General features: G+C 41.4%; 1 protein-coding gene across 1 annotated transcript in view; it reads right to left on the bottom strand.

Moving 5' to 3' along the window:
• Positions 1–5,903: 5,903 nt before the first annotated feature.
• Positions 5,904–18,721, bottom strand: part of LOC124777069 (non-symbiotic hemoglobin 1-like) — a 71,567-nt gene continuing 58,749 nt past the window's right edge. The window contains exons 2-4 of the mRNA XM_047252343.1: positions 15,498–15,691; positions 8,125–8,350; positions 5,904–6,336 (exon numbers count right to left, since the gene is read on the bottom strand). Of these exons, the coding sequence (XP_047108299.1) occupies positions 6,193–6,336; positions 8,125–8,350; positions 15,498–15,667 (540 nt within the window). The 5' untranslated portion in view covers positions 15,668–15,691 and the 3' untranslated portion in view covers positions 5,904–6,192. The remainder of the gene's footprint in view (positions 6,337–8,124; positions 8,351–15,497; positions 15,692–18,721) is intronic.

Raw genomic sequence — 18,721 nt, 5'->3', positions numbered from 1 at the left:
TCTAATTGTGTAATGTTTTCGAAATTTAGAATGAAAGTTGTAATGTGATTACTGTGTAATCTTTAAGCTGTGTAGCCTGCATACTGTGACATGGACGTAGAATGTACAGCTCACTCTATATGAACACACGCCTATGCAGCACTGTGAATGTAGAATGGTAAAGAAGTTTTGTAAAGCCAATAATACAATAGCAAGTTTGTACTAGCATCCGTGATTGATAACTTTTCAACATTCAAGAACTCTGATATAGACTGACGAACAGAACCACCATGTGCGCTTACTGATACTAATATGAATGTATGTAGAGACGTGTAAATGTTCACTGTTCCTTAAACCCGCTGAACAAGGTTTTTCACAGCCCTGATGATAATCCTTACCTGCGCAACCCGGATAACGAAGCTCAGCTCTGCTCTGTCACTAGCTGCAATGGAACCCTTTGTTGCACATTGGTCTGAAAGAAATGACGCAGCTTCTGCCAGAATCATTGTTAAATAAATCTCTGCTAAATAAGTCACGCAAGGTGCAATGTGTGTGAACATGTTCCTGATTAAAATATTCCTGGTCATTAAATAGAAGTGTGGAATTTCACGGTAAAGAGAATCAAACCCTATCCCATATCAGTTTAAAGTTATATTATGGCTCAGAAAACGCAGTTAAGTATTTCAGTTAGATTTGAATGAAGGCTGCAAGTCTCCTTGAGACACTGTCGCTCACAATCTACCTCGACATGACTATGAGGCAGAAAGTTCATGCTTTGAACACTTTTAGCAAGATTTCAGAAATAAACTCGTAGGTGTCACTGTCCATACAAATACTCGGAAAACATTACTACAGTTGTGAGCAAGAGACATGTTTTACATTTTTGTAAGATGTACTATACAGACCATGGAACCAATAAACTAACATGAGAACTGACAGTCACTTTATAAGCAAATTATTACACATAAAGCACCGGTAGCAAGGAAGAAAATGAGCTGTAGTCTCAAACAAACGTGAACAGGAAGTAAATTGGAACAGTTATACCATGCTGTGTTCCTAATGGTCAATTATACAAGGGATAAAAATTTTGTGGACAGAAAATTATATTATTGCATCTTCATACATCACTTACAAAAGCAGATTTTTGGACTAAACAAAAAACTGTGGTACATTTTGAATGCAAAAAGACCATGAATCACAAAAGAAGAAAAATACCAAGTTACAAGATAAGGAAACAATTCAGAATAGTGAAACAGACTAACAAGGCAGCTATTTCGGAATTTTAGGTATCAATACTTCTCTTAAAATGAAAAACAGGAAAGCTCTGATCTTCACCTAGTTTAATATCATGTACACTCTTGTTCTTCTTAAGTACAACCGACCTTTCATCTTGCTAAACAAGCAACATTTATTTTTGTTAGTGATCAAACTCTTAAACAAGTTACCGGAAGATATACGAAGACAAAGAATGAGAAGTAAAAGAAAATAATCTGGTAAAAATCATAAAATTGATTAGCATGTAGTTAAAATAAAGATGGTACATACATTTCTGCCTCATATTCTACATGAATAGCAAATGTCAAAAAGTCAATGAATAAGCACTAAGGTCTGTAATATTTTTATGCATCTATATATAATAACTTGTAGTATACATCATATAATTTCTTGTAGATATTCTTAAATGTTTAAATTCACTTATCTTTACTCAGTAAAACATTTCATCACCTTCCTGAGGCATTAAACATATGAACAGGTAATAAAAGTGATTTTAGGAATAAACTTGTAGGTGTCACTGCCCATACAAATTCTGGAAAAACTTTACTACAGATGCAAGCAAGAGACATGTTTTACATTTTTGTAAGGTGTACTATACAGAACATGGAACCAATAAACTAACAACAAGAACTGACAGTCACTTTATAAGCAAATTATTACACATAATGGACTGGCAATAAGGAAGAAAATGTGCTATAGTCTCAACAAACGTGAACAGGAAATAAATTGGAACAGTTGTACCACGCTGTATTCCTAATGGTCAATTATACAAGGCATAAAAACTTGTGGACAGAAAATTACATTATTACATCTTCATACTATGTAACACCAAAGTCAAAAAGGATCTGTATGGCTCAGCTTGACCAAAAGATGGGATCAGTTGACAGCATATATGCTGAGTATCAAGGAATCATGAATATGATTGCGTTTGTGTATCTCTGTGTGTGTGAAAAAGAGAGAGAGAGAGAGAGAGAGAGAGAACATGTCTGTGTGAAGATGAGGGAGAGAGTGAGACAGAAATATAAAACAATTTGTAACTGAATTAGCGACCCACCCCAACATTGCACAGGTTGCACCAGGTACCAATGGCTGGATGACTTGTCTGGCATAGTGGTAATACATTGTTGTTGTTGTGATCTTCCATACTGAGACCGGTTTGATGCAGCTCTCCATGCTACTCTATCCTGTGCAAGCTTCTTCAACTCCCAGTACCTACTGCAACCTACATCCTTCTGAATCTGCTTGGTGTATTCATCTCTTGGTCTCCCCCTACAATTTTTACCCTCCACGCTGCCTTCCAATACCAAATTGGTGATCCCTTGATGCCTCAGAACATGTCCTACCAACCGATCCCTTCTTCTAGTCAAGTTGTGCTACAAACTCTTCTTCTCCCCAATTCTGTTCAATATCTCCTCATTAGTTACGTGGTCTACCCATCTAATCTTCAGCATTTTTCTGTAGCACCACATTTCAAAAGCTTCTATTCTCTTCTTGTCCAAACTATTTATCGTCCAAGTTTCACTTCCATACATGGCTACACTCCATACAAATACTTTCAGAAACGATTTCCTGGCACATAAATTTATACTCGATGTTAACAAATTTCTCTTCTCCAGAAACGCTTTCCTTGCCATTGCCAGTCTACATTTTATATCCTCTCTACTTTGAGCATCATCAGTTATTTTGCTCACCAAATAGCAAAACTCCTTTACAACTTTAAGTGTCTCATTTCCTAATCTAATTCCCTCAGCATCACCCGACTTAATTCGACTACATTCCATTATCCTTGTTTTGCTTTTGTTGATGTTCATCTTATATCCTCCTTTCAAGGCATTATCCATTCCGTTCAACTGCTCTTCCAAGTCCTTTGCTGTCTCTGACAGTATTACAATGTCATCGACAAACCTCAAAGTTTTTATTTCTTCTCCATGGATTTTAACACCTACTCCAAATTTTTCTTTTGTTTCCTTCACTGCTTGCTCAATATACAAATTGAATAATACATTACATAAACAAATTTTCCCCTTCAGTCAGCTTATTTGTTAGTGGAAACCGTATCAGAATCCCTATACAGACAGGGTCGTTTGTTAGGGTCTTTAATTGATTTTAGTTCAGCCAGGTTATTCGTTATATGATTTAATTAATATGTTTATAACCAACGTATTCCATGTGGATCATGTGTATGGTGGTGGTGGTGATGGTGGCAGTGGTGGTGGAGGTGGTGGTACTGGTGGTGGTGGTGGTGGTGTGCGTGTGTGTGTGTGTGTGTGTGTGTGTGTGTGATACTGGATACGTGTATTAATTTGCAGCATGTCATGTACCGTATGCTGGTGGGAGAAGATTGTGTTTAAAGGCCACAAATAAAACAAAATAAAAAAAGAGAAGGCGCACCTAATCTGTATATGCTTGACGTTGCTTCAGTTTGGGGGCAATCTGAACGTCACATTATTCTTGAAGACTCAAGATAGCCAAGATCGCTAGCAATTCTTTTTATTACTATGTTTACTAGTATGACCAATTTAGACAGGTCTATGCTGTCATCATCGGATCTTGTGACATAATCAGTTGTACATACCGGGACATCAGTACAGTATGTAGTATGTTTTAATCTTTCAAGAATAATGCACTTAATCTAGATGTGTAGCACGTGATAGTACTTCTCCTGTAAACCTCAGTATGTAATATTCATTGTTGAGTCTCAACGCTGCAATTATTTGTCAGGGGCTTGTCATGGCATACGTTTCCACATTACAATGCAAAGAAGCTTGTCCGTATATAGGTTTAAATGAAGGGAAGCAAAAAACTGAAAGTTGAATCATGTGCTGCTCTGCTGAAAAGAACGTTTTGAATGTAAACCTGCAAAAGTCGCATCCCTTGGAAAATTTTTTACTTTTCATAGAGAAAAGTAAAAGTGATAGATTCTGGATTCGAATATTTTTTCACTATTCAGTCATTCTCAAATGATTGCATAAAATGCTTGGAAGTTAAGTAACTCACTGCCTGTTGTTCGAAGTGTGTGCAGTGAATTATAAGTGCAAATTGGGATCATTACTCTGAGGAAAGCAGAAATTGACAGTCTGTAACTGTCGTTTCCTTTTTTTATGCATCCCCCCCCCCACCATCTGTTGCAATCTTTCGAAGTTTTCTGTAATCATCTGCAAGAAATTTCTGACTCCCATCCCATTCTCTATTTGTAAGGTGTCGAGAAGATCTCGCCCATGTCTGCTTACTCCTCTAAAAAGCTCATGAATGGACCAGTGTTTATGAGGACGTAAAAGGGCTGCATCACGCCGAACGCATTCCTCCCGTTGTTGGTACATCAATGTAAGAGGAGCGTTTGCTCACTCTGACTTGTCAGTTTGGTGGTGGTTGCATGGTGCTGCACGGAGCTATGCTCCTACTTTCTGACATTCACTGCTAGATGACAATGGCATCGTTTTCACTGCAACGGGAGTATAATTCAGTTTAAACCAACTAATTTTTACAAAATATTTATAAATTATACAAACAAACCTTCCTCGTAAAGAAGGCAACCTATAAGTGAAAACCGCATCGAAATCACTACAGTAGTTTCTGAGATTAGCCCAAACACACAGACAAAAGTGAGCAGGGGACTTCAATTTATACAAGTAAAGAATAGACAGCTAGATACAACCCGCCAGGGTAGCCAAGGGCGCTAACGCGCTGCTTCCTGGACTCGGGTAGGCGCGCCGGCCCTGGATCGAATCCGCCTGGCCAATTAACGACGACGGCCAGTGTGCCGGCCAGCCTGGATGTGGTTTATAGGCGGTTTTCCACATCCTACTAAATGAATACTAGACTGGTCCCCACGTCCCGCCTCAGTTACACGACTCACAGACATTTGAAACACATTCACACTATTTCACGATTTATACTAAACGCAGACAGCTGGGGTACACTACTTCCGTCCCGGGGGGTATGGGGAGGCGGCAGGAAGAGCATCCGGCCACCCCTTAAAATTAACCATGCCAATTCCGTACTTAACCCTGCCGACCCTGCGCACAATGCAGGATAAAGGCAGTAGCAAAAGAAAGAAAGAAAGAAAAGAAAGACAGCTAGATACACAGAAAGAAGGTAGACAGTAATATATAAAGTTGGCTGGTTAGTTTTCCATTTTTGTTCAAATAAGACATGAAAAAGTCCGCATTTCGGAAAATCTTATTAATAACAAAAGACATTATAGCAAACTTAAAGATAAATGTATTTTGTTAGCAAGCTATAAGACACAGAAAGAAACGATTACTTTACATAGGTGCGTAATCTATAGCAGACAGTTCATGAACAGTCTGATATGAGATACTGACATTTGTTAAAACAAAATACTAAATGTTATTGTTTCAAAAGATTTTTATTTCATCATTCGTGATTACATCATAAAAATAAAACAATTTGAGTGTATGTGTATACATGTCGTTGTGTCACTAGGGTCTCCTTTATCCAAAAGTATTTTCATAATGGTAGACTTATATTTACCACATTTTTATCTGTTTACCTACGTCTTTTCTCCAGGCTTCCCCACAGATACAGAATGAATGAACTGAATCAATTCGTTTCTTATAAGCTATCATCCTTCCAGTTACTTGTTTATCATGGTACTATATTTGATATTGTACGTTTTCTTTAAAAAAAAAAAAATAATACCTGTTGATTTCAGTGTGGACACTGACAATTCTTAGGACAGATTTTCAGTACTCTAAATGAATCATGCTGAATATCCTACTTTATCACCCTTGATGATGTAGCTGAGTGTAGCCACTGTTTTCTGACTACAATCTAACACCAGACACAAGATTAAAGCTTTCAATTTGTACAGAATGTGCACCATGTGCAGTAGAGCTGCCATCGGTCTGGCAGTGACACCAGTGGGTAGACAGCTGCTGCAGAAGATTAGGACGAACACCTTCCAGGGCGCAGCTATCACTTGTCTCTGGTCTCTGCCATGCCCTTGAAGATGCCCTTGTACATGACGTCAATGGCCTTGCTCCAGGCCTGCTCCCCTACGGGGCTCTTGTGAATGTCCAAAGCATCCCTCAGCAGCTGCATCAGCACATCCTTCAGAACCTGTGAATAACACAACAGTGTCAGTGCAAGTGGTCATCAAAGTCGTAGCAATGGAGTCTCTAACGGTGATGCTGGGGAATTACCCTGTTGTGTTGCACTTAGAAATTAAAACTGTGGATTTCGTGTGTTTGTTGCATACTAAAATGTTTACGTAGACATGTTGAATATTTGGAGCATCTAGGAAGTCGAGTCAGCATTTTACCGCTATAAAAACACTCAGCTCGAAGTTACAGCTAAGCAACTCACTATTATTATATAGACGGGCTCATAATTACACTGTTTTATCTCAGAAGTGATTATAATTTCTTCTTGAAGGATAGGATGAAGGGAAATGCTATACTTTATCTGGTCCATCTTGGACTGTAGTATGAAAATCGCGACTATTTGTAACATGAAAGATAATCATGTAACTTATCATTTCAGAGCCTCTTGAGACAAAGGTTTGTGGAAGTAGTCATCCGATTTAGATTTTATTTGGAGCAGGGATTTTATTTACTTTTAAGTGTGACCCAGTATGTGGCTGTGCCGCGGAAATGTCACTTTAGCCGCTAGCGACAACAGGCGACGAGCGTCCGATGGAATTTCAGCGACACATTGTAGTGTGGTTCTGTCTGCCAGACTAGAGAGGATTGGTTGGTTTTTCTAAATCAACGTTGAATGAGTTATAGTGGATACTCACAACTTATTATGAACGTTGTAATATTTCAGGCTCGATTAAGTGTGAGAGATTTTCCCTTGACTTTCTGCTGACCTCAAAAATTCTGCCAGCAGTAATGCCAATATTTCGAGTACTCCTGACAGGAGGGAGCACTTTATATAGGAGTACTGTTAGTGGGAGAAAGGGGTGGTCAATTCGAATGCCCGCACTGTGTTCGTGGGCCTGACCTGAGTGGTGAAATATTTTAGAGTGTTGGGTGGCAGAACTCACGGATATAGCGAGCAAGTCGGGCGCCACCTGGGGTGAATGTGCTCTCTGACTTGTTTTTGATGTAATTTGGTGATACGTACTGACACAAAATGTCATTTTCTACTATGGAGAACCTCAAAGAATCCACAAAAAGCGTTTCCAGTGCGTGTGTATGGAGATTTGAGCAGTTTTCTTATTTAGATTTTTGTAGGCAGTTGTGTGGTTTATTGTGCGCGCACGTGGTTTGGTAGAAAAAAGCTAGTATTTCTATTCAATTATTTTGTCAAGCTCATGAGTAGTAATAGGATGGATAGCCAAACACATTTTGGATTTCAAAAGGTCCACTCTACTGAATCAACTATTTATGCATTTAATGAGTACATAATAGAAACCGAGCGAGTTGGTTCAGTGGTTAGCACACTGGACTCGCATTCGGTAGGACGACGGGTCAAACCCGCGTCCGGTCATTCTGAGTTAGGTTTTCCGTGATTTGCTGGCCGCTGTGGCCGAGCGGTTCTAGGCGCTTCAGCCCGGAACTGCGCTGCTGCTACGGTCGCAGTTTCGAATCCTGGCTCGGGCATGGGTGTGTGTGATGTCCTTAGGTTAGTTAGGTTTAAGTAGTTCTAAGTCTAGCGGACTGATGACCTCAGATAAGTCCCATAGTGCTTAGAGTCATTTGAACAATTTTTCTTTCCACATACGTCTCGCTAAATGACCGTGAGCTCATACGGTGGCTTAGAGAGTAATAATGATAGTAGTGCCAGAAGTACCCTCCCAGAGACATCCGGTATTTACAGTGGTATAACACGAACAGAGAACTGTCTATAATCGCCATTATTAATCCAGCAATACAAGCTGCATTTTGAGAGTAGGATACCAACCATGAACTCGTCTTCTGGAACCTTGCGCCGGCCGTGATTGTTCCCGATCTTCAATAACATCTCTTCCAGCACTTCAGGGTCGTCCAGGTTGCAGACGATGGAGTCTATGGAGTACATGACGCTGTTGGCGTGCGCCTTCAGCCTTTTGGACGTGGCGAGCTCGTCGCGCGGCAAGTCCGCGAAGCTGGAGAACCTCTTTTGCGCAGCGGGCAGCTTGTCGAAAAACCTGTGAAAGAAGCAGGGATACCGTCAGGGGGCCGTACAAAAGAACAGCTGCCCTACATCCTCCCATAGGTTTCCAGTATTTACATTTGCGCTGACTTTCGTAAAATATATCTAAATCTTGAAAATTATTGTAGTCAGACGAATTCCTTCAGACAAAATATTAATTATTTTACAAATTATTATCACGCAGAGAAATAATTTATTAAGAGATATATACAGGGTGTTTCAGAAATACTTTCACAAGCTTTGGGAACAAGTTCCTTAGACCAAAACAGGAAAAATGTGTAGTAAACATGAGTTCTAATAGACACAGGCCCTACCTTAAGAGCTATGTCCATCTGTTCACCTTCGCTACTGTGAAACACATCTCTTCTATTGAAGAAGTGCTCACAGATCATAAGATTGCCTTTTAGAGTCCATGTTTATTGGATTATTTTTCTTGTTTTGGTCCACACTACCACATCCCAAAATACGGAAATCGAAGAGCATGCACTAGAACAGACCTGTTTTACAACATCGAACATGAATAAGCGGTTATAGCTCTTAATGTATCCATTTCCGACCCGTGCTTACAACACATTTTTTTCTTGTTTTATGTAAGGAACCTCTTCCAAAGGTCTGTAAAAGTAATTTTGAAACACCCTTGATATGCCACTTACCTAAGGAATCATCTTCGAACCTGGTACAAATCACCATAAGAGATTCAATAAATCGACAATTGATACGCCCATTTTCTAGCCAGAGACAGATGATTCGTCCCTTACATCAACAAACGAAACCACTAACATTTTCGTGAACCAGAGAAAAACGAATGATGACATTTTTACTAAAGCTATCAATCAGTTTCCTGTCAATTAACCAGCACTCGCAAAAGGAAAGGTACATACTGCAATGCCTCCCACACGTCAGCAGTCAAAATCCGACATTTTCCTGCAAATCCAGCTCTCGGACTAGGATCTGATGTCAAAGAGATGCTGCCAACGGTGGGAGAAGATTTTCGGAACTAGATCTGATTTAACAAGTGTTGTTGTCTCAAACAAAGTGTGCAATCAATTCTTTAGAGAAATCTGCCCGTCTTTTGCAGAAAGAAGTGTTTGTACGTGCTGTGGTTAAAGCGGAAATCGTCAAGCTCTGTTAACTTTGAAGCCACATCGGCTGTTGAAACCTGGAGAGACCAGGTGCTCCTCTTTTACCTCAAGACTGTGCCGTGAAATCAACAAGATTCACACGGGAGGGAAAGGGAGTCGCCTTGCTCAGAATTGTCCAAAATTGAATGAACTGGCAGCTCCAGCAAGAACCCCGCATATCTGTACTGTGTAGTAGTACAGGAAAGTCAGGGCTAGTTTTGTGTAACGTTTTTAATAACGTAATGTTTACATAAATTGTACATCGTGACGTGTTTTAAGGAGACGTACTGCTGGTCACTCTTCGTACCGAACAAAGTTACAAGAAACGAAATCATGTACACATCTTAAAATTGACCATATCTCTGGCAGAAACCAAAGAAAACAGCGAAAAGTGCATCTACACAGTGCAATTGATATATAACTGCAACAATAAAGTGAAAATCTGTTCTTTAGGCGGACACAATGTCCTGTTGGTTCCAAGTAGTTCCTAAACTCCAGAACAGATAGTAGCATCCCAGAAAACAGGGACGTCCCTATAACTGTGGACACTGAGCGCAGATGTATTAATGGGACATTGCCAGGAGATACCGCGCTAAAACTGAGTATACCCACCACTGGCGTTGATAATGTCCTCAGTCAGCGAGGAAGAGCTTTCGCAAGTATATTCAGGTATGCCACATCCAGGAGACGCCACTCATTGGTGATTAGGTCATGTAAATCGCCCAAATTGTGGGGATGTTGACTGCTACGGTTCACTTGGTGTTACAGATGGTCTCAAGCTGTGTTTTACGGTATTGAGATCGAGTAATTTAGCGGGCCAGTGGAGATGTGGTAGGATACCTGAGGGTTTGTTTTGTTTTGTTTTGCTTTAGGGCGCAAAAACCAGCTGGGGTCATACACGCCCAAGTCAAAACTAGAGAACACGAACACACAGTGGGGTCCGTCGATACAGGAACGTATGGGTGCAGCCCTGTGAACTCAGCTGATCTCATATTAGAAGAAGAGAATATCTACAGTAGATTAATCATGATAATAATAATTTCGATACAATAAATTTGTATACAAACATACCAGTAGTTGAGACAACAGAAATTATAAAAGACAACGTCCTCTGATATAGAAAGGCAGCCCCTGTTGACACTTAAGAACTCATAAAATTACTACTGCTCGCGCCAACACAAAATTATTTTGAATTTTATAAGAAAGTACACACACAGAAAGGTGGGGCACCAATGGGAAATTGCATAGCAGATACCATCGCAGATACGTTTCTCAAATTCTATTGACATAAGAGAAAAGAAGAGATATGAAAACACGATAAACAAAACACAAAAGACAACATTAAGATCGCACATCTACATATTGCACAATATCTCTGGCAAGAAATATCCCTGAGTACCTAGGGTGTGATTTATTTGTAAATACGAAGCAGCATTGGAAGGATTTGTCATTTTACAAGTATAAAAAAATAACGTGACATTTGTATTGAAGATAAATTCTTAATCTATATTAACAACATAGCAAATACAAAAATTACGTCCTGCATAGTATAGGACCACATAAAATCACGTAGATGTAGAATAAAATGATATATAAATGTGATGTCAACAGGAACTCTTGGCGGTGGCACATATGCTGAAAAAAGCTTGTTATAAGCTTACGTAATCAACAAGAAATAAATAATTAGCAGCTAATTGTGTCAAAAGTATAAAGAAGATGTCACATTATGACCTTATGCAAGCTGCAGATCCAGCAGAGAAGAAGAAGAGAGTAACACGTGGTCACCAAAAATGATACATACTGGTTCATGTTCAGGATAACCTGAATGAGCCTGCCTAAGTCGTGATCCGAAAATACCGTCGCAACATCACAGATCCACCTCTCGCTAGAACTACAGCCTCCACGCACTGTATGTTAAATCTTCATTGGGTTCTCAGTGCACTCACTGCCAAGAATTTGAAAGGAGGGAAAATAGCGACTCGTCGGACCGCAGTATGACCTGCGGTCAGCTGCTGTCCAGTTTTATGCGCGCGCCTTCACGGGAAATAGCCTTTTGCCAAGTTCCCTACTCCATATGTCAACTGCATGCAGTTCACTTCGCAATGATCGCTCGGAAACTGGTGAAAATTTACTGACAGCAACAATTCCTGTCTGGTTGAAAGCGGCTGTACATGACAAGTGTGACACTCATCCCTGGTCCCTCTCGGTTAGGGTCTTTCATCGACCACTGTTCTTACGGCACACATTGGACGGTCTGCGTTGAGACACCAACAAATCGGGCAACTTCGATCATGGTGTATAGATGGGCACTTCCAAACACTATAGCTCTTTCCTGCCATTATATCACGTCTCTACGTCATCCCTCATTTTCTATGATCGACTGGCACATACCGTTACGCAACTATTTTTCTGGAAACGGTCAATTACGTATGCAAATTCATAATGAAATAACCATTTGATAGAAATACTGAATTGAGGTCGAGGAATGCGATAAACAGCGGTACTAATGATTGTTGGTAATTGACTAATCCAGCCCTACTCTTCTTTTACTCTTGATTCGAATTTGCATGGTTTGTAGAAGTGAAAGAATATTGAAAGCATTCTGAGCAGTGGAAGAAGCACTCAGATTGCCAGGGACAATAGAGTCAGCCAATATCCCTGGAGTCAACTCACAGAAGGCTTGCGGAGGGAGAAGAGAGGGTCCATTGCCCATCGGCCATCAGTCGTGCTTTTGTTGTGCCACACCGCGACATCCACCTTCGCTATGAATGAACGAAGATAGGAACTTCAGTCGTGAAAACTCCTGGGAAAAGCGTTTTACAAGCTTGGAGTGGAGTGAGAAGGTTCATTTTTTAGCAGAGGACACTGTTGTGCCCAAATGTAGACGGTTAACTGTTTCTTAGAAAGCGCTGGACATCAGAGATAAACATCTCAAAGACATATTGGGGTCCCGCAGTTGTGGGAACGTACTGAGTCTCCAAAATACAAATGTTGACACAATGTAAGAACTGCCAGCATTTTTGTTGTTGTGGTCTCAGTCCTGAGATTGGTTTGATGCAGCTCTCCATGCTGCTCTATCCTGTGCAAGCTTCTTCATCTCCCAGTACCTACTGCAACGTACATCCTTCTGAATCTGCTTAGTGTATTTATCTCTTGGTCTCCCTCTGCGATTTTTACCCTCTACGCTGCCCTCAATACTAAATTGGTGATCCCTTGATGCCTCAGAACATATCCTAGCAACCGATCCCTTCTTCTAGTCAAGTTGTGCCACAAACTCCTCTTCTACCCAAACCTGTTCAGTACCTCCTCATTAGTTATATGATCTACCCATCTAATCTTCAGCATTCTTCTGTAGCACCACATTTCGAAAGCTTCTATTCTCTTCTTGTCCAAACTATTTATCGTCCATGTTTCACTTCCATACATGGCTACACTCCATGCAAATACTTTCAGAAACGAGTTCCTGACACTTAAATCTATACTCGATGTTAACAAATTTCTCTTCTCCAGAAACGCTTTCCTTGCCATTGCCAGTCTACATTTTATGTCCTCTCTACTTCGACCATCATCAGTTATTTTGCTCCCCAAATAGCAAAACTCCTTTACTGCTTTAAGTATCTCATTTCCTAATCTAATTCCCTCAGCATCATCCGACTTAATCTGACTACATTCCATTATCCTTGTTTTGCTTTTGTTGATGTTCATCTTATATCCTCCTTTCAAGACATTGTCCATTCCGTTCAACTGCTCTACCAAGTCCTTTGCTGTCTCTGACGGAATTACAATGTCATCGGCAAACCCCAAAGTTTTTATTTCTTCTCTACGGATTATAATACGTACTCTGAATTTTTCTTTTGTTTTCTTTACTGCTTGCTCAATATACAGATTGAATAACATCGGGGAGAGGCTACAACCCTGTCTCACTCCCTTCCCAATCACTGCTTCCGTTCTTCCCTTTCATGTCCCTCGACTCTTATAAGTGCCATCTGGTTTCTGTACAAATTGTAAATAGTCTTTCGCTCCCTGTATTTTAGCCCTACCACCTTTAGAATTTGAAAGAGAGTGTTCCAGTCAACATTGTCAAAAGCTTTCTCTAAGTCTACAAATGCTAGGAACGTAGGTTTACCTTTCCTTAATCTATCTTCTAGGATAAGTCGTAGGGTCAGTATGGTCTCTCGTGTTCCAATATTTCTACGGAATCCAAACTGATCTTCCCCGACGTCGGCTTCTACCAGTTTTTCCATTCGTCTGTAAAGAATTCGCCAGCATTGGCAAACGTGAATAAACTACAGTTCAGAAAGAATAATAGGACGGTTTCAACGAAGACCGCCTCATTGATCACAGAGAGAGACAGAGAGAGAGAGTGAAGCGAACTTTGGCAGTGGAAGATGGTAAGACAAATACTGTTGGTTAACCTACTGGAGGATGGGGCTATTATTTTCTAAGGAGAATGTGTATGAGTCAGTGCTCAGAAGACCCAGAGCCCAAACAATCTGAATTTAGTAAGAGAGACAAAACACGGCAATGTGAAGTTTCCTAGTAGTAAATCTTCGATCAGGAAACATCTCTCGCTCTCGACCTTCAGGAGCCTCCGCCCCTAGACTTCCACCCTGAGAGCCAACGTCAACTCTGCCGGTCTGCCATGCCACCTGAGCTGGCTTAGAGAAATTTCGAGCTGACCTGCACTTAAAAGCTGGGAAGGGTCGTCTGTTACTCCAGTGATTGATTCCCAAGCCACTTCGGTCTACGTCTGCGATACTGTGGTGAGATCGAGGCACAACCACGACATGATGTGTAGAGGTATTGAAGTCATTTCACACTAATTCATTTATTTCAGGCTTCACTCTGAATACCTGTATTTTAACGCCAATGAAGTCTCCTTTCATCTCGAACACTGTACCGGGTGATCAAAAACTCAGTATAAATTTGAAAACTCAATAAATCAAGGAATAATGTAGATAAAGAGGTACAAATTGACACACATGCTTGGAATGACATGGGGTTTTATTAGAACCAAAAAAATAAAAAGTTCGAAAAATGTCCGACAGATTGCGCTTCGTCTGATCAGAATAGCAAATAATTAGCATAACAAAGTAAGACAAAGTAAAGATGATGTTCTTTACAGGAAATGCTCAATATGTCCACCATCATTCCTCATCACCAAACGACGCCCGAAAGAGATCTTTCACGCGTCTAGCAATATGGGGTGGAGCGCCATCCTGCATAAACATCGTACGTTCCAACAGGTGTTTATCAGCCAAGCTATGGATGATGCGATTCTCTAACATATCAGCGTACCTCTCACCCGTCACGGTAGCAGTCACTGACGTTTTGCTGTCCACCGCCATCTGTCGGACATTTTGTGAACTTTGTTTTTGTTTTTTGGTTCTAATAAAACCCCATGTCATTGCAAGCATGTGCGTCAATTTTTTCCTCTCTATCTACATTATTCCGTGGTTTATTAAGTTTTCAATTTTATACTGACTTTTTGATCACCCGGTATTTCCTTATGTACTGTTACTATCGTATTTTTTCAATTAACGTCACAACAATCACTGAGAACTTCAGAACTACAATTAATTCGGCTGAGCGATTAACATAATCTTTCCCTGCGAACTCTATGTCAGGTATGTTAAGGCCTTATTCTATTAATGTTGCCACTGTTTTCCAGTCGTTTTGTCAATAAGTTTATCGGAATAAATCGAAGTAACTGTGATTTGAGTCTCAGTTAATACTCACAAATTTCCCCAGTCATTATATTGGAGGGCACCTAGATATTATTGCGACGCCTGGAAGGCTTACCTTGCAGTTTTATAAACCAAGCCACCTTGCATTACACACCATTTGACTGTTTCGGCTTACGCCAGCAGTGGAGGGTCACACTACTGCCTGGTACCAATTCTACACCATCTACGGCGCTTTGAGCGCTTATATACCAGCGGTAGTAAAAGGGTTAAAAGGAGTGATACCAATATTTCCTGAATGCCTTGAACAGTCACAACGTATGCAGGGTGGGCTGACCTGAGGAAGAGCTGGACGCCATTATTGGTGATGTCCTTCCTTACAGAGCCCCACGTGGTGACGACGAAGTCCTTCTCCCGCGGCGTCAGCCCTGTCACGGGGTCGGGGACCTCCGGCAGCGCGGGCGTCGCCTTGCCGCCGCCCCACAGGAAACTCAGCAGCGCTCCCATCCTGATACCGTACGCTGTCTGCTCCTGAAATGGACACACACGTCGTCCTAAGATCAAACAAAGAGTAACATGGTTCTTTCTCCCCAACCCTTCATCATAATAAAGAACACGGGCACCAGAGATATTCAGAAATTTTCATCTGGGACACTGCTGATCATGTTCTTCTGGCTGCTGAAGACGGTAACTACCCTCAAAGACACGTCCAAATATGGACGAAAAGCCTTGAGCAGTTCGAACTAGGCCTCAGTATAAAGACGCCTGAATAACTGTCAACAGGTGCAGCTAATCGGCCATTACCAAGCTAGACGGTACAGATTTGCCAAAGACAAATATCCCCAAGTACTTTGGTTCAAAATTCGCTGCCGACGGCTCACTCGTTCACGACGTCACAAACTGCGTTAGCAATGCATGGCTTGAATGTAGGACAGTGAATGGCGTGCTTTGTGATACGAAGATATCGGACCAAATAAAAATCCAAAATACACCCTCTGCAATCCGTCCAGATGCCTGCGTGGTGCAGAATGTTGGCCTGCAGCAAAAGAAGCTACGACTTGCGGTGACAGCTACCATAATGCTTCGCTGGATCTGACCTGACACTTCATGATCATGTAACCAATGATAGAATCCGCACGTGGTGCAGAGTGGCTCTTAGCATTGAGAAGATGAGGGAAAGTCGTCTTCGGTGTCACAGACTTCGAGCAAATCAACAAGCAAGGTTTTCGTTGATAGTCGATGGTAAAAGACCTATTGGCAGATGATGCAACATTGGCTGGATGCTCTCCATGCCGTCCTCAAAGTATTGGGTCTCCATCCTCACTAAGCACAAGATCTCAGCAATCGGAGACACAGCCATAAGGGCTGATCCCACTGTATTACAGGACAAATACGGAGAAATAAGAAGAAAAAGAAGAACTTATATGGCGATTTTGGGCGGGAGACCCTGACGGGCTATCCAACCACATAACTGGGATGGGGTTTCTTTCTACGTGGTGTACGATAGTGTGTACATCGAGTATAGGTGACGGTGATGGGTGCATATGCATAGAGTGGTGTCATTTTTGTTTTGTGTCGTGATGACAGAAAGGAGAAGATGAACCTGGGCTGACACATAACATACGTCTCTCCAATAGTACCAAGGGGGCTGCCGGAATTAACATCCTCTTGCGACAGATCACCATCACGAATGTTACATCTCCATTTTCACGAGACACTATAAAGAAGTTTGGAATTTAATCCATGGTACTGGAGCAAAGTATATGATGATCAGAAAATTTAGGCCAAGCCCTCGCCTCCTCTTACTGACCAAACACTAGTGGGGGAAATTCTTTCTTCACGAGGACCAGGAACACATCATAGGAGAGTGCATAGATGTGCAATTCAAATGTCGAATGGAATTATTGACTAGGATATTAACACGCTGGGTTCAACCACGTGTCGAAAAGGCGTTCTTCCTCCGTGCTCAATGCCCAGCTTTCCTTGCGAACATGTGAGAGTTGTGTCATATATATATTTGTAGAGCGCTGGTGAGTGTAAAGGTTGATTAGCTGATTTGGGGGAGGAGACCAAACAACGATGTTATCGGTCCTATCCGATCAGGGAAGGAAATCGGCCGTGCCCTTTCAAAGGAACCATTCCGACATTTGCCTGAAGCGATTTAGAGATATCACGGAAAACCTGAATCAGGATTGCCGGACGCGGGTTTGAACCGTCGTCTTCCTGAATGCAAGTCCGCTGCGCCACCTCGCTCAGTGAGTGTAATGCATGTGCGTGTAGTGTAGCGTTATGTTTGTGTTTTATGTGATGGCAAAAGGGAGCGGGTGAAACCCGGTGCCTGCACATAACCTACTCCTCTTGCAAGTCCAGCGTGCTAACCGCTGCGCCACCTCGCTCAGTGAGTGTAATGCATGTGCGTGTAGTGTAGCGTTATGTTTGTGTTTTATGTGATGGCAAAAGGGAGCGGGTGAAACCCGGTGCCGGCACATAACCTACTCCTCTTATTAGCAAGGGGGCCGCCGATCTTAACGTATACATCTGGAGCACAGATCACTATCAACAGTGTCACATGTCTTTCACTTCGTAAGACACTGCAAAGAGAATCCAGGACACTGGTGCGAAGACTGCTGATCAGAAACTTTATGCCACCGCCTCTTCTCACCTACCAGGCCACATACTAGCAGCGAAAATTTCACCCAGCACCAGGATTCGAATCGGTTTACCTCCAAATCAAGAGCATCGCACTGGCGTGCGTTAACGAGTTCGGCTATGGAAGTACAAGCGTCGATGGAAAGGATTAGAGAGTGTGGTAGGCAGAAGTATAAGGCTTGCTGACGACATGGTAGCGTTAGCGGAATCGAAGAAGTTGCTTCATGAAATGGTGCAAGACCTAAATCGGAAACGAACGAGAAGAACTTGGAATGAAAATAAATAAGAAAAAGGCGAAAGCATAGCACTGTGAGGAAAAGGAGAGAAAGCCAAAGTAACAATAGACGGACAAAAACTACAGTCGGCTGCAAAATTAAATACTAGGTAAGTATTATAGCGGAGGTGTTAAAATATGACACAGGCATAAGCTCGAGAATGGCGGTAGCCAAGAAGGTGTTCTACAAAGATAATATTCCTATGCGAGCAAATGAACAGAAATCGGAGGAAAAGAGTGGCTATTACTCTTTGCTAAGCATAGCTTTCTACGTGGCAGAGATGTGGACATCAATAAATAATGAAGAAAGCAGCCTGGAAGCAGTCGGAAAGAAACTAGAGGGAGGTGCTGAGAAGAGGTTAGGAGAAAATGAACTCCTTAGACACTATATGGAAAACGCCAAGCCGAATAACTGCTTACTAAATGGCCAGAGGTGCACCAATGCGTTATTGACTTGCTCAATTTGTGAAGCTCTTTCTCTTGAATAAATCATCCATATTTTCTGAAACTGTAATTATTTATTTGTCTATATATGTACATCATACCTACCGATTACCGTCCCATTCGGATAATTCGTTCGTGATGCGTCTTTTTATTTGTCTTAGAGTTTGTTGTGTTTCATTAGGACATAACAGTCA

Source organism: Schistocerca piceifrons, chromosome 2 (genome assembly GCF_021461385.2).
Source record: "Schistocerca piceifrons isolate TAMUIC-IGC-003096 chromosome 2, iqSchPice1.1, whole genome shotgun sequence".
NCBI classification, from domain to species: Eukaryota; Metazoa; Arthropoda; class Insecta; order Orthoptera; family Acrididae; genus Schistocerca; species Schistocerca piceifrons.
Note: the sequence above shows the minus strand (reverse complement) of the source record. Positions and strands in the feature narration are given on the sequence as shown.